The sequence below is a fragment of the Chlorocebus sabaeus genome, chromosome 10, assembly GCF_047675955.1.
Source record: "Chlorocebus sabaeus isolate Y175 chromosome 10, mChlSab1.0.hap1, whole genome shotgun sequence".
In the NCBI taxonomy this organism is placed as follows: Eukaryota; Metazoa; Chordata; class Mammalia; order Primates; family Cercopithecidae; genus Chlorocebus; species Chlorocebus sabaeus.
This window is the reverse complement of record NC_132913.1, coordinates 95958738-95973370: the sequence shown is the minus strand read 5'-3', so window position 1 is coordinate 95973370 and position 14633 is coordinate 95958738. Positions and strand designations below refer to the sequence as shown.

Sequence of the window (14633 nt, the reverse complement as noted above, 5' to 3'; positions counted from 1 at the left end):
CTGGCCATCAGAGAAATGCAAATCAAAACCACAATGAGATACCATCTCACACCAGTTAGAATGGCGATCATTCAAAAGTCAGGAAACAACAGGTGCTGGAGAGGATGTGGAGAAATAGGAACACTTTTACACTGTTGGTGGGATTGTAAACTAGTTCAACCATTATGGAAAACAGTATGGCGATTCCTCAAGGATCTAGAACTAGATGTACCATATGACCCAGCCATCCCATTACTGGGTATATACCCAAAGGATTATAAATTATGCTGCTATAAGGACACATGCACACGTATGTTTATTGCAGCACTATTCACAATAGCAAAGACTTGGAATCAACCCAGATGTCCATCAGTGACAGATTGGATTAAGAAAATGTGGCACATATACACCATGGAATACTATGCAGCCATAAAAAAGGATGAGTTTGTGTCCTTTGTAGGGACATGGATGCAGCTGGAAACCATCATTCTTAGCAAGAACAGAAGAACAAAGAACAGAAAACCAAACACCGCATGTTCTCACTCGTAGGTGGGAACTGAACAATGAGATCACTTGGACTCGGGAAGGGGAACATCACACACCGGGGCCTATCATGGGGAGGGGGGAGGGGGGAGGGATTGCATTGGGAGTTATACCTGATGTAAATGACGAGTTGATGGGTGCAGCACACCAACATGGCACAAGTATACATATGTAGCAAACCTGCACGTTGTGCACATGTACCCTACAACTTGAAGTTTAATAATAATGAATAAATAAATAAATAAATAAATAAATAAAATGTCTGCAATATTTATGTATTGAATGTGTTCAATAAAAATTAACGTATTAAATAAGGGACTAATATCCAAATGATATAAGGAACTCAGACAACTGAATACCAAGAAACAACCCAATTTAAAAATGGGCAAAGGAGCTGAATAGACATTTCTCAAAAAAAGACATACAGCTCTAGCTCACCAAGCCGTAGCTGAAGGAGAAGTGGGGTGAGTTAGGAGGTCTCTATGCCATGCAGATTGCCCTCAAAACAACCTACAAAAAAACTGCAAAGGCCAGTGTGCCATCTACTGGATGGGTGACGAAACTTCACCAGTAACAACCTGGATACCAAGGCACTTGGTGAAATTAGATGTTATCAGAAATCCACTGAAAGCCTAATCCATAAACTTTCCTCCTACCGTCTGGTGCAAGAAACTGCTAAGGACTTCAAAACAGAGCAGCACATCCAGAGCATAGCTACTGGTGCTTTGCAGGAAACAAATGAGATCTACCATAATGGCCTTTCTGGAGACACCGAGCCATGTGCAATCCAGGCCAAATGTGTAACAATTATGCCAAAAGACATCCATGCTGCATTCATGGAGAACTTGCTTGACAATCCACTAAGATGGGAAACATTCCATTCTCAAAGAAAAAAATAAAAAGCTCTTCTTCCTCTTATTGGTATTTCTGAGCATCAGATTCCCCCTGCCGCCACCCCTATGGAGTCAAAAGGCACCTAAGTAAATGATAGTGAGTGAAAAAACAGGGAACAGAAACCACATATTGGCAGTTTCTCCATTTTCATTTTTGTGTGAATTTGTAATATAAATGCATGGAAACAAAGTATTAATGCACACCAAATGTTTCAGCTGAACAAGCTTCAGCAGTTCACCTTTACAGCAGTTATAAATAGTTGTTAATTTTTTCTGAACAATGCCAGCATTTGGATTTTTAAAAAAACAAATTTCTTGACCGCAACTAACTGGTGTTAGCAGCACTTTTATCATACAGTAAATTCCATCCACTCACTATATTTTTCTGAATAATTCTACATGCAAGTACATGTTTTTAATGTTGTTTTGTGCTGTTCCTGTCAGTTTACTACCAAAATGCATTAAACTATTTTTAAAAAGAAGAGGAGTTGGCCCTGCGGTGGCTCACGCCTATAATTCCAGCACTTCAGGAGGCCAAGGCAGGTGGATCACTGAGGTCAGGAGTTTGAGATCAGCCTGGCCAATGTGGCGAAATCCCGTCTCTACTAAAAACACAAAAATTAGCTGGGCATGGTGGCACGTGCCTGTAATCTCAGCTACTCGGGAGTCTGAGACAGGAGAACCGCTTGAACCCAGGAGGCAGAGGTTGCAGTGAGTTGAGATCGCACCACTGCACTCCAGCCTGGGCGACAGAGTGAGACTCCATCTCAAAAAAAAAAAAAGACTTACAAATAGCCAACAAGTATGTGAAAAGGTGATCATCATCTCTAATTATCAGGGAAATCCAAATCAAAACCACAAGCTATCACCTCATACGTGTTAGAATGGCTTAATGGTGCTGGGCACGGTGGCTCCCACCTGTAATCCCAGCACTATGGGAGGTGGAGGCGAGTAGATTGCCTGAGCCCAGGAGTTTGAGACCAGCCTGGGCAACATGGCAAAATCACATCTCTACAAAAAATAAAAAAATTAGCCAGGCATGGTGGCACATGCCATCTAGGACTCATGCCATGAGTCCTAGTTACTCAGGAGACTGAGGCAGGAGGACCGCTTGAGCCCAGGAGATCAAGGCTGCAGTGAGCCGTGATTGCACCACTGCACTCCAGCCTGGGTGACAGAGTGAGATCCTGTCTCAAACAAACAAACAACAAACAAACAAAGAATGGCTTAATGGCCGTTGGTAGTTCAAAAAGACAAAAGATAAACATTAGCTAGGATGCGGAGAGGAAAAACAAAAATGTACACCCTGTTAGTATGAATGTGAGTAGGTGTAGTCATTATGGGAAAAAGAATTCGGGGTTTTGCTTTGTTGCCCAGGCTGGTCTTGAACTCCTGGCCTCAAGCGAGCCTCCTGCCTATGCCTACCAAAGCACTGGGATTACAGGCATGAGCCACCACGCCCAGTCTATTCCCATTTTATAGATGGCAAAAGTGGACCCTGAGTTTTTAAAACTTGCCCAAGCCTAGCCTGCCCAGAAAAATTTCAGCCTGCATACTCGACAGAAGGGCAGGCCTGGGACGCTAACAAAGACGGCCTGGCCCAGAGTCTAAGCTGTAACTACTGTGACACATTTGGCGTCACTCCCAAGAAAGGGCAGACCTCTTGGTCCTTCATACTGTGTCCATGAGCATCTCAAACGGGCTGGACAGACAAATCATGCGCTGGTGTGGCACAGTTTTCCCCGTCTTTACATCTTCACGCAGACCTGGAGAGAAGAGAGCTCGGGTGCCCATCAGGTTCACCACAGTGGTGTCTGCCTGGTTTGCCAGCAAGTCACAGGGAAGATCATAGAATGTACTTAGGAAGAAGTTTCTTTTTAATCAAGTATTTATTGCATTTAATAACAGGAACTCACATAGGAAGCAAGAAAGAGAAAGTGAAAATAACATTATGTATACTTTTCTCACCTCGTGTTTTATTGTGTTTGAATAGAAGGTGAATCATGGAACGGTTTATCTGGAAAATTACAAAAGTGAGAGCTTCATAACTTTTCCAAAATGTAAATATTGATTTCTCGATTATAAAGTAGAGCCTTCCAATGCCCCTAAAATGGAGAATACTAAAATGTTTAACAAAAGGGTAAAAATAAGCTCTACTCCTACCAAAAAGAGTTAACAATTATACCATTTTGGGTAGATAACATTACAGCCTTTTAAAAAACAGTCACACCAATGGTATGCCAGATTTTATGGGATACAAGGAGAGCGGACATTCTGCAATCAGAAGTGCCTATGCACAAACAGAGAAGCAATCATGGTATCATCTTAGGGGACCGTGGAGCCTGGGAAACCAGATCATCCCTGGGAGTCCCCTCAGGTCTGAACAGCCACTTACTGATATACAAGATACAATGTGTTAGCCTTATTGCTGTCCAGAAACCAACATTATTTTTATGACTTTATGGAGACATTTTTTAAGTTAATGTGTTGCAGGGAGTAGGAGAAATCTACCTGGAGTGTGGGCAAGTTATTAACACGTGAAAAGTAAAAATGATAATAGCTAATGCTTATAGCGCTATGCGCCAGCCACTGTTCCTAATGCAGCCCAATGATTAACTCTTGTAATCTACACTATTATTCCCATCTTATAGATGGCAAAAGGGAATTGTGAGTTTAAATAACTTGCCCAAGACCAGCCTGTACCATAAAATTTCAGCCTGTACACTCGACAAAAGGGCAAACCTGAGATTCTAACGAAGGCAGTCTCGCCCAGAGCCTGTGCTGTAACCACTGTGACACTGTCGAGTGGTCAGAAAAGGACTGTCTGAAGAGGTTATCCATAAGCTGGGACCCGAAGGAAGAATGCACAAGCAGGGAGAACAGTATGGCAGGCATACAGAACAGCGCGGGTGGGAACAGTGTAGCACGTTCAGGGAACTAAAGAAAGCCATTGTGTGGAGCTGAGGCAGCGGGAAGGAGACAATGAGGTGACATGAGATGGGGGAGGAAGAAGGGACCAGGTCATGGAAATGAGGAAAATGTGTATGCCAAGTGTGAAGGGACAGCGCTCAAAACTCCACGCCCTAACTCTCTCAGACCTATGTCCTTTCCATTTCACATCACTGTGGCTTAAACCCCCACCCAGCAGACACCCACAGTGGTTTCCCCACTGCCAGCTTCAACGAAGCCCTGAGATCTTTCCAAATGAAAAACCTGATTCCTTCATTTTCCAATGTCTAAACCTTTGGTTGTCACCCCTTGCAGGATTAGGTGTCAATTCTTTAGTGAGACTTAGAAGCCCCTTCAGGGTCTGGCCTGGCCTCCTTTGCAGCCTCAGCTCCTGATATTATTCCACACCCACACCCACCCTTGGCACAGGCCATTGGAATGCTCTCGTACTACTTGCCAGCCTGCAGTGAATACATTTCCCCCATTAATCACTACCACCTTAGCTCAAGATTTTGGGTTTATTATTTACTTCCAATGCAGATATTAAATTATTCTTTTTCCCGAATGTCAATCATGCTTACAGAGCCCTAGTCTTTGGCATTCTAAGTGAAATAATCACTGTCCTTGGAATCCAGGTTTTAAAACGTATCAACTTGGGCTCACTATGTATAATCCAAACTCCTGGATTTCCAGGATTTCTGTGTGTACTTCAAGCTGATGCTCTGAACCAGTGCCACTGGCAATCTAACTAACTGGTGTTACACATCACAGAATTATCCACACAGGCCTTCCACATTCTTATTCCCAGGAGGGCCAAATCTCTCTCCTAGGAACTCTGTATTCTTGAGGTGTAGCTTCTTGTCTCTTGAGGTATTCCCCTCTTTTGAATTGAAAACTATACCTTGGAGTTTTTCTTTATAATTCTGTTTTTTCTTTCCTTTAGTTTTCCACTTGCTTTTTTAGTTTTTCTCTTTCATAACTCAGCCTTCTCTAAATTATTGATTAAAATAAGTAAATTATTTATTTCAAATCCAATTCTTGACATTTTATGAAAACTTTCAGATACACTAGTAGATTGTGAGTAAGTTAAGAACCTTCAAGGGAATTATGATAACACTAAATTATAATAATGAAACAAAAAGGCAACTCTTAGTGAACAGAAAGATATTCTTGAGTATCAGCTGTGATTTTTGAGATTAAATGAACTTCATAATATAGGAAAAGTACTTCAGAATTCTTAGCTTAGAACTGTCATGATTTTAACTCAAGAAGAGGAAAATGACCTTCCACATTAATTTTCTTCAAAGTTTACTGAGTGTGCCATCACTTCTATTTCTCCTTCTCCAAAGGTGAATCTTCAGAAAACCTTTAATCACCTAGCTGTACTGTTTCACTTTACAAGTTACAAACCTCAGAAAATAAATTTTTCATCCATGTTGATGATGTGAGTGACTTAGATCTGTAAACAAACTAAAAAGCTTTGGATAAAAATCAGTCATTTCCATGGCAAATGCCCTAAGATTTCCTTTTCTGCACTGTCCTTTGCTTCAGTTCCTGATAATTTTACAAGGATCTCGTGGAATTCAATAGGTCCTTCATTTTCATCAAATGTAAAATCAAACTTAATCATTATATAATCATTATATTAAAATGTGGGTAAATTTGAGAGCATTAATTAACTCTTATTGGTAAGTGTCAGTACAAGACACTGAAGGCAAAGAAAAAATAATAAGATATAGATTGTTCCCTTAAAAAGAAAATAGTAATACATCATATGAAAACTGTGCCTATCAGTTCCAATATCAATACTGAAATATGAAGAGATTGCTTTACAAATCATTCGTTTTTCTAAGCATTTGTTCACTTAATTTTTAAAATTCCATCTTATAATTCCTACAACTTGTAATGCTAAAATGTTCTTCCTTATTTTAAAAATACTATAGTGCATACAACCTGTGTAAAATACTCTATGCATATCTGAGGTCTCATAAGAAGAGACACTTCACAAAATCTACTTGTACCTTATAAAACTTCATTTCTGCAGGCAACTAACTACTGCTCTCTCTAGATTTTGATCACTGGATTTGTTAAGTAATGCATCTGACAGAATAAGATTGTTCACTGGATGTACAATGATTTATATTAATAAATAATATATAGCATTAAAAAAAGATAATAGTAATATATGGAGAAGCAAACACACAGAAGATGAACTAGAAAGAAGGAAAATAAAAGCCTTGAAAGTATAAATAAGGATTAAATACCAATGAATGAAAGGGAAATCTGAGCAGTTAATTTTTATCTTTAAGTTCACTGATGTCTCTCAGGGGTATATTTACAGATCTAGGATTTTTTATCACTGGATTAATATAGCAGCATTTCATTTACATAAAAAATTAAAATTACAGGTGTTTACATATTCAAGCCATTCATTCATCCATAATCCATTTTTGAGCTTCTCCTAGGATATATGGAATTGGGACCAATTTGTTAATAGGATGGTTTAGCAAGGATACAAAATAGCTTCTCTAAAAGTGTTCTGTATTTTATTTCCCTCTCCAAACATTTATTTCAATGGACTTCTAAACTGAAGATTCCTTTTGATCTCTCCTATTTTCTTTACGCATTTTTCCTATGAGGTAAATAAGCTTTTATCTGATTCTTTGGATGAGGCTACAATACCTCAACTACATTAATAGCTGCCCTTCTGACAAAGTGGGTGACACATTGTCCAAAAGATAAAAAGAGGAATATGAAACTGGGAAACAAAGAAAAGCATCAAAATTAGTTAATAATCAGGTTGCTACGTTGTTTTCTACTTTAACATTTATTATCAGGATAGTAATTGTTTTTTAAAAATGCTTGTAATATGTATTACATACATGAACACAAGGTGGTATAATTTCTTTCACAAACCAAAAGAAACTGACACCTTAAAGTCTTCAAAGAAGATCAAGAGTAAACATTTTGATAAGTTTTATTAGATGCGAAGAAGTGTGTGATTTTGTTTTCCTTTGCAACACAGATGCAATATGCATTGGAAATATAGGCAGACAAGGCTCAGTGCAAAATGCATTGTGGTCTTTCTCCCTACTATCAGGTTAGTGAAAAAGTAATTGTGTTTTTTGCCATTACTTTCAATTCTAATTTTCTGTCTAATATCTATTAGATAGAATTATGTGAGATATTTCCTGGTATAGGATGCACTTAACTCCTTGGGGGAAGTATGCCAAATAAAAGATTTAGGGAATACTTTATACATCATATTACCATTCCTCTGTCTCAGTAATTTCTCTGCTTTTCTGCTATTCCATCTTTCCCTCCCTGCCACACTGACCTACTATCAGGTGGTCAGAATGTTAAAGTGGTGAAATAAAATAATGGGTGAAAAGGAGACGTAGGGCCTTCCAACTCCCTAAACATATAAATGCTTATAGATATTTTGAAGTCTCAGAATTGACCCAAGTGCTAGCTGATTAAAGGAAGGCTTTCATGGGTCTCAGTGTCAGTTACAATAAGGGTCTGATCTCTGTCCCAGACTCTCCCAACAGATGTTGTTGTACATGTGAGTTTCTCAAATCTATTGTAGAATGCAGTGACAGACACACTTTCTCTGGGTTTTAGCAGCAGGTTAATTATCCATCTCTTTTTTAACTACACAAACTTTTAAACTTACCCCAATAGCTGCTAAGATTGGTGCTTGATAAATCCACTTGATGTCTCCAGCACTAAGTTCCCAGCACCTGCGACATTGAAAAAAAAAAAAAAAAAACCGTCATGAATAAATTGGCAAAGTAAATGGGTAGTAAGAATTAAGTAAAATTTTAAGTTTTACCAAAAACTCCAGCCCCACACTTCCAATTAAGAAACAAATAGACAAAGAAATCTTATCTTAAAATACCCAAGACAGTGGGGGGGGGGGGGGGGGAACATGTAGCGGGTATTGATTTTCATATTATTAGCTACCCCTTGAAGATGAGTAGAGAATTATAAATATTAGTGAATTACTTTTATTGTGACAAAAGTTAAAAACCATGTTTCCAGAGCCACGAAAAGTAATAGTCTTCTAAATGTCATACAATTCATACTTCACTTTTACTATTATTGGAATAAGCCATAATTTAAATTCACTGATAGAGAAAGTTCTCTCTCTCAGACATTACGGCAATTCTATTTTACTTCATAAATTGTAGAATCCTTACAATAATGCAAGTTATTCTTATCCATAGTAATGCAATAGAGAATGAATGCAAATTATTCTTGTCCATAGAAATGAAAATTAGCTGTGATGTTCAGTGGAATGTAATTGATTAGTATCCTGAAAATATTGAGTAGTTTTTGCATTTATTTGTAAATTTTGGTATTTATTGTACTGAATGTAAATGTGGTTCTTTAGATTTCTCCTTTGAACCAACCATAACATCTTGGTAGTTCTCTCATTAATTAATGAGGTTAAAGTATCTAGAGAAATGCAACTCAAACCCACAATGAGATATCATCTCACACCAGTTAGAATGGCTATTATGAAAAAGTCAAGAAATAACACACGCTGGAGAGGTTACAGAGAAAGGGAACCCTTATACACTGTTGGTGGGAGCATAAATTAGTTCAACCACTGTGGAAAGCAGTATGGTGATTCCTCAAAGAGCTAAAAGAAGAGCCACCATTCAACCCAGCAATCCCATTACTGGGCATATACCCAGAGGAATATAAAGCATTCTACCATAAAGACACATGTTTGCAAATGTTCATTGCAGTACTGTTCACAATAGCAAAGACATGGAATCAATCTCAATGCCCATCAGTGACAGACTGGATAAAGAAAATGTGGTACATGCATGCCATGGAATATTACGCATCCACAAAAAAAAAAACAGGATCATGTCTTTTGCAGGAACGTGGATGAAGCTGGAGGCTATCATCCTCAGCAAACTAACACAGGAACAGAAAACCAAATACCACATGTTCTCACTTATAAGTGGAAGCTAAATGATAAGAATATGTGAAGACAAAGAAGGAAGCAACAGACACTGGGGTCTACTTGATGGGGGAGGTAGGAGGAGGGGGAAGAGCAGAAAAGATAACTATTGGGTACAGGGCTTAATACCTGGGTGATATAATATTATGTACAACAAACCTCTGTGACACATGTTTATTTATGGAACAAACCTTCACATGTACCCCCAAAACTAAAATAAAAGTTAAAAAAAAAAATCTTTGACAGGTGTTCATTTTCTATTTGTATAAGATCCATGACCTTATCTTAATTTTTATGTTTGTTTTTAACAGTATTTAATTTAAAAATTATATAATTTGCCTATTTTTTATATTTGGTGCTTCCCTTTCACCCTAACTTGAGTTTAAGCTCTACATGGGCAGAGATCACTGTTGTTTTTGTGTTCTGATGTACTGCAAGTCCTAGAACAGTATGTAGGTAGTCAATAAATATCTATTGGATTGAATTGACATCAGCTGAATTCAAATTAAGTTTTACTCATGCTCACCCAATCTCCCAATCTGGTTTGTACTAGTAAAGATCTTACACTAGAATAAATAGCACAGAAATGATAAGAAACTAGCACCACTTGGCACTTTAATATAGCACTTGAAACAGTCTTTTTAAACTAAAGACACATAAATAAAACTCTTAAGTTTCTTTCTCTTTTCACAAAACCCAGTATTGATTGTGGCAATGATAAATAAAAAAAAGAAATTTGTGGGATACAATGATAATTTTTAAATTCTAGATAATAAACATAACGAAGTTACTTTTTTATTAATGAGCAAGTTATAGATAATAAAATACCATTTTGACTATTCCTTAAGGGTAAAACATTTTCAATACACACTAAGAACTACATTTTTTTAAAGTTTAACTTTTACATATAGGCAATATGTTCTCATTTTTAAAGTCAAACTATATAAAAAGACAGCCATTGAGGTGTCTCAATCCTCCCCACATTCCTGTCTGCCTCCTTACAGATAACATCTTCTCTTACCTTATTGTATATGCTTCCAATGCTTCTTCATGCATATGCAAACAAATACAAAGGTTATAGTCTTACTTGCCTCTATCATACAAAAATGTCATGTATGCACTATTCTGCAATTTGCTTTTTCCTTTTACAACTGTATTTTTTATTTCTTTGCATATCCATACCAATTGAGCTCAGTAGCTCCGCACTCCACTGGGAGAATATACCACAGCCAAATCAACCGGAACCCTACACTACAATGTAATTCTGGTTCAGCCAAACTGAAATGCGCATATTCAATGGACCTGAAGTTTGAATAACATGGAAATTTAAGAACAAAAATGTTACACTTGCATATTATTGAACATTTTCTGGCATTATTTACATGCATCTGTTTTTCACATTATTTAACCAGACAAGAAAGATAAAAGACAATGTTACTGAGCTATGCAGAATCACACTACCCTAAAAAAGCTTTCTACCATAAGGAAGGTGGCATATATCATGTGACTGTAAATTGAACATTGATTCACTTAGCCAAGATCTAAGCTACAAGGCTTTCAGATTCCATAAATTTTCTTTTCAGTTTTTGACATTTGGTAATATCTTCACAGTCTTCTGTCTTTGCTTTAATGGCATTTCATCATGGTGTCTCCTAACACATTGGGATTCAATTATGCAATTCAGGCTCTATAAAATGCTTGCATTTGGAAGTAGGTCAAAACCAGCTACCTCTAAAAACATAAAACACTTCTCTTTGATGCTTTTCAGTGTCAAAGTTTCAAATTTGCCCTGTGATACAAGAAAGGAAGCTGAGATTTCAAACCTTTTAAAGAAAACGCTATTAATGCTTGTTTTTAGTTAATTCTTCAATGCTCCCACTCACATTGTCTTTGTTAACATGTCTCAGAAACTACTCTCTGTTCAAAATTTTAATAATAAACTTTAAACTTCTAGGAAATGCAGTTCTGGATGGTGAAGCAAGAGATACAAAGGTCTGACTAGAAAGTAGGACTTCCTACAGTCAGGGCTGAAAACAGGTGGATTGTTCTGCCCAAGGGATCCAAAGAATTGAATTGGCTGAGTACTACCTTCTCTCCACAACTTATACAATCAGTAAGAGTAGAAGAAGTGAGAGAAGCTGACCCCAAAAGCCTGTGCAGATGTTCTAGAAATGTCAGACGGCTTCTTGGTCCTTTGCAGCCCCCACCTTTGCTGCTGGATGGTGAAACAAAAATATAGCAAAGAAGTAAAGAAGTTATGGGTTTCTCCTCTCACTGGCATCTCTTATCTCCTTTGAATGAAGCAAAGAGAAGATAATAAGATTATCTTGTAAGGTGTTTTTGCTTTTGTAAGTAAAAAGAAAGAGAACAAAATTGCTCACTGTTTAATTTGCCCAACCTACTTGATTATCTTAGCTGACCTTAGTAAAATAACACTCTTCTTTTTTTTTTTTTTTTTTTTTTTTTTAAGACAGAGTCTCCCTCTGGCGCCCAGGCTGGAGTACAGTGGCATGATCTCGCCTCACTGTAGCCTCTGCTTCCCCAGTTCAAGCAATTCTCCTGCCTCAACCTCCCAAGTATTTGGAATTACAGGCATGCACCACCATGCCCAGCTAATTTTTTATTTTATTTTATTTTATTTTATTTTGCATTTTTAGAAGAGATGGAGTTTTACCATGTTGGCCATGCTGGTCTTGAACCCCTGGCCTCAAGAGATCAGCCCGCTTTGGCCTCCCAAAGCACTGGGATTACAGGCATGAGCCACCATGCCCAGCCCAAATAACACCTAATAGAATTTTAGATCTGAAAGAGACTTCTTTTGTATATCAGTAGAGTTTAAGGTATCGTTTAAAACTGGGTCTGATACGCTTCTCTCTAAATGGCCAAGATGCAGAGAAAATCAGAGGTTTTACTTTGAAAGGCCAGATTAGAAAACAGTGAGTCTCAAATGTAAGACATGAATATGAACCCCATCCATCCTTTGAAGATATTTAACTTCTGTTCTCTCCCGCGAATGTTGTCACATGGCACTATGTAGGTCAGATAACACCCAAGAAAACTCACAAAAACTTCATCTATAGAAAAGCTGAATTTTATGTGAAGTTGAATCAGGCAATTTTGAAATCTTCTCAGTTAAGTAGTAATACAGTTTATGTTTATAGGCAAAATTAAATATAAAATGACCCTTCATCCAATTATCCCAGATTTGGGCACTGTAAAATTCAAGATTTTATTCTGAGTAAGTTAGGAAGAAAGTGAAATATTTTGCACGGTGGTCACATGATGTAACTAATTGAATGAATGAGTCAAAATTCTGCTTCAGTCTAGCTGTAGGCTTTGAGAATACGTCCTGATGTCTCTGGATCACATTTTACTTATCCCTAATATGGGAAGATTGAACCAGAAAATGCCTTCGGTCCTATCATCTCTAAAATTCTGAATCTAGGTCATACAGTTACACATCTCAGAATATGATCATGATAGCAATAATTAGTACCTCTTTACTGATGCCACTTCCCTCCCATGTAAATCAAATAGTAGCCATTGCAAGTTTTCTTTGTGATTTCCAATCTCACTGTGTATACATAGCAATAATGATGTCAATGTAGAGAACATCAACTCTCAATTGTTAACAAATTCAAATAGCATAAAGGGATCAAAGCAAGGAAAAATCCAAAGCCAACAAGTTTTAGAACTGAGGGAAGCTGATCAATGGGGAGCTTTGAAGCAAGTAGGAGGAAGGCTACACCTAAAGACAATGACTCTGTACGGTTCCAATTTTCAGGAACAGTGAGAGACAGGTTCTTTATAGAGTTTAGGTATTCACAGCATGTGATATTTTTTTTTCAGTGTATAGCAGACAAAATAATTCCTGAAGGAAATATCTAGTAACTCAAAACAATATATTGGCTTAAATAAAGAAAAGTTCCCAGGAGATAACAAAAAGGGAACTGCTATCACAAAGCGTACACAATCTATGGATATTAAATTGTTCTCTATTAACATGAAAGAATTCTTGGCATTACTGCATATATAGGTTAAAACTGCCTCTCTTTAAATTACCTTTTCTTTATCATAAGTGTGTTAATCTACTTGACATGTGATAGCAAAATACCACAGGCTGGTGCCATAGCAAAATACCACAGGCTGAGTGGCTTAAACAGACGTTTATTTTCTCGGTCTGGAGACTAGAATTTCAAGATCAGGGTGCCAGCATGGTCCATTTCTGGTGAGACCTCTCTTCTTGGCTTGTAAGTAGCCTCCATCTCGCTGTGTGCTCACATGACCTCTTCTTTGTGTGCAGAGAGAGAGAGGGAGAGCCAATCTCTCTGGCATCTCTTCTTATAAGGTCACTAATCCTTTCATATCAGGGCCCCACTCTCATGACCTCCTTAACCCTAATTAGGTCCTTATAGACCCTATCTCCAAATACAGTCACGTTGGGGGTTAGGGCTTTAACATGTGAATTTTGGGAGACATAATTCAGTCCATAGCAATAAGCTTGACCATGAGAGCAAAGCACAGGTACCCGGATGCTTTTCTACTTTTTCCTTTTCTTTCTTTGACTCATCATTATTTAAAATAGAAATAATACCCAAAAAATGAATGTTTTCATATTCATTCATCATATAGCCCCTCAAGAGAAACATAGACAACTGGGGGACTCTGGTCAAAGTCCATTTGAGACAACTGAAAGCCTTTACCAGGCAGCCTCCCTGCAGTCGGCCATGGAGGCACTTGAGTCAGACAGAAGCAAAGGGCGACTTACAAGCTATCAGACACTTATAAGGAATGATAGGAGATGGGCGGTCAAGATTTTTTCTATTTATATATGATGATCGGGCCTTAACTGGTTCTTTACCCACAATGAAGGTAACATTTATGGTTTATCTAAAATTTGGAGTTTACAAAGCCCTTTCATAATGGCCTCTCATCTAATTCTCAGATCTGTCCCCTGCTAACTCACAGCATTACTCATGGCCAAGAATATTATTCTCATCTTACAGATGGAAGACTGAGGCTGAGAATAACTGCTGCAAGTCCTGAACGGAAGAAAAACCACATCTCCTTATAACTCACAACTTGCATTAACTCAAACTTTATCATTGCTTAATAGATACTGAGCAAAGAGAGAAAAAATGGTCAGCCGAATCTAGAAGAATTGATCAGCATGCATTGAAGAGTTATCTACTGTAAAACAGGGAATTTCACTTATGCCCATTTGGAATTCATGGTTTGTTGGAAAAATGAGGCAGTTACACTTACACATTAAGAGAAATAAGATGGTAGAT

At 37.8% G+C, this 14633-nt stretch overlaps 1 protein-coding gene across 1 annotated transcript in view; it reads right to left on the bottom strand.

Annotated features, from left to right (window-relative positions):
• PTH2R (parathyroid hormone 2 receptor) overlaps positions 1-14633 on the bottom strand; it is a 94718-nt gene that overhangs the window by 28978 nt on the left and 51107 nt on the right. Inside the window, exon 9 of the mRNA XM_007966070.3 lies at positions 8041-8107. Coding sequence (XP_007964261.1) covers positions 8041-8107 — 67 coding nt within the window. The remainder of the gene's footprint in view (positions 1-8040; positions 8108-14633) is intronic.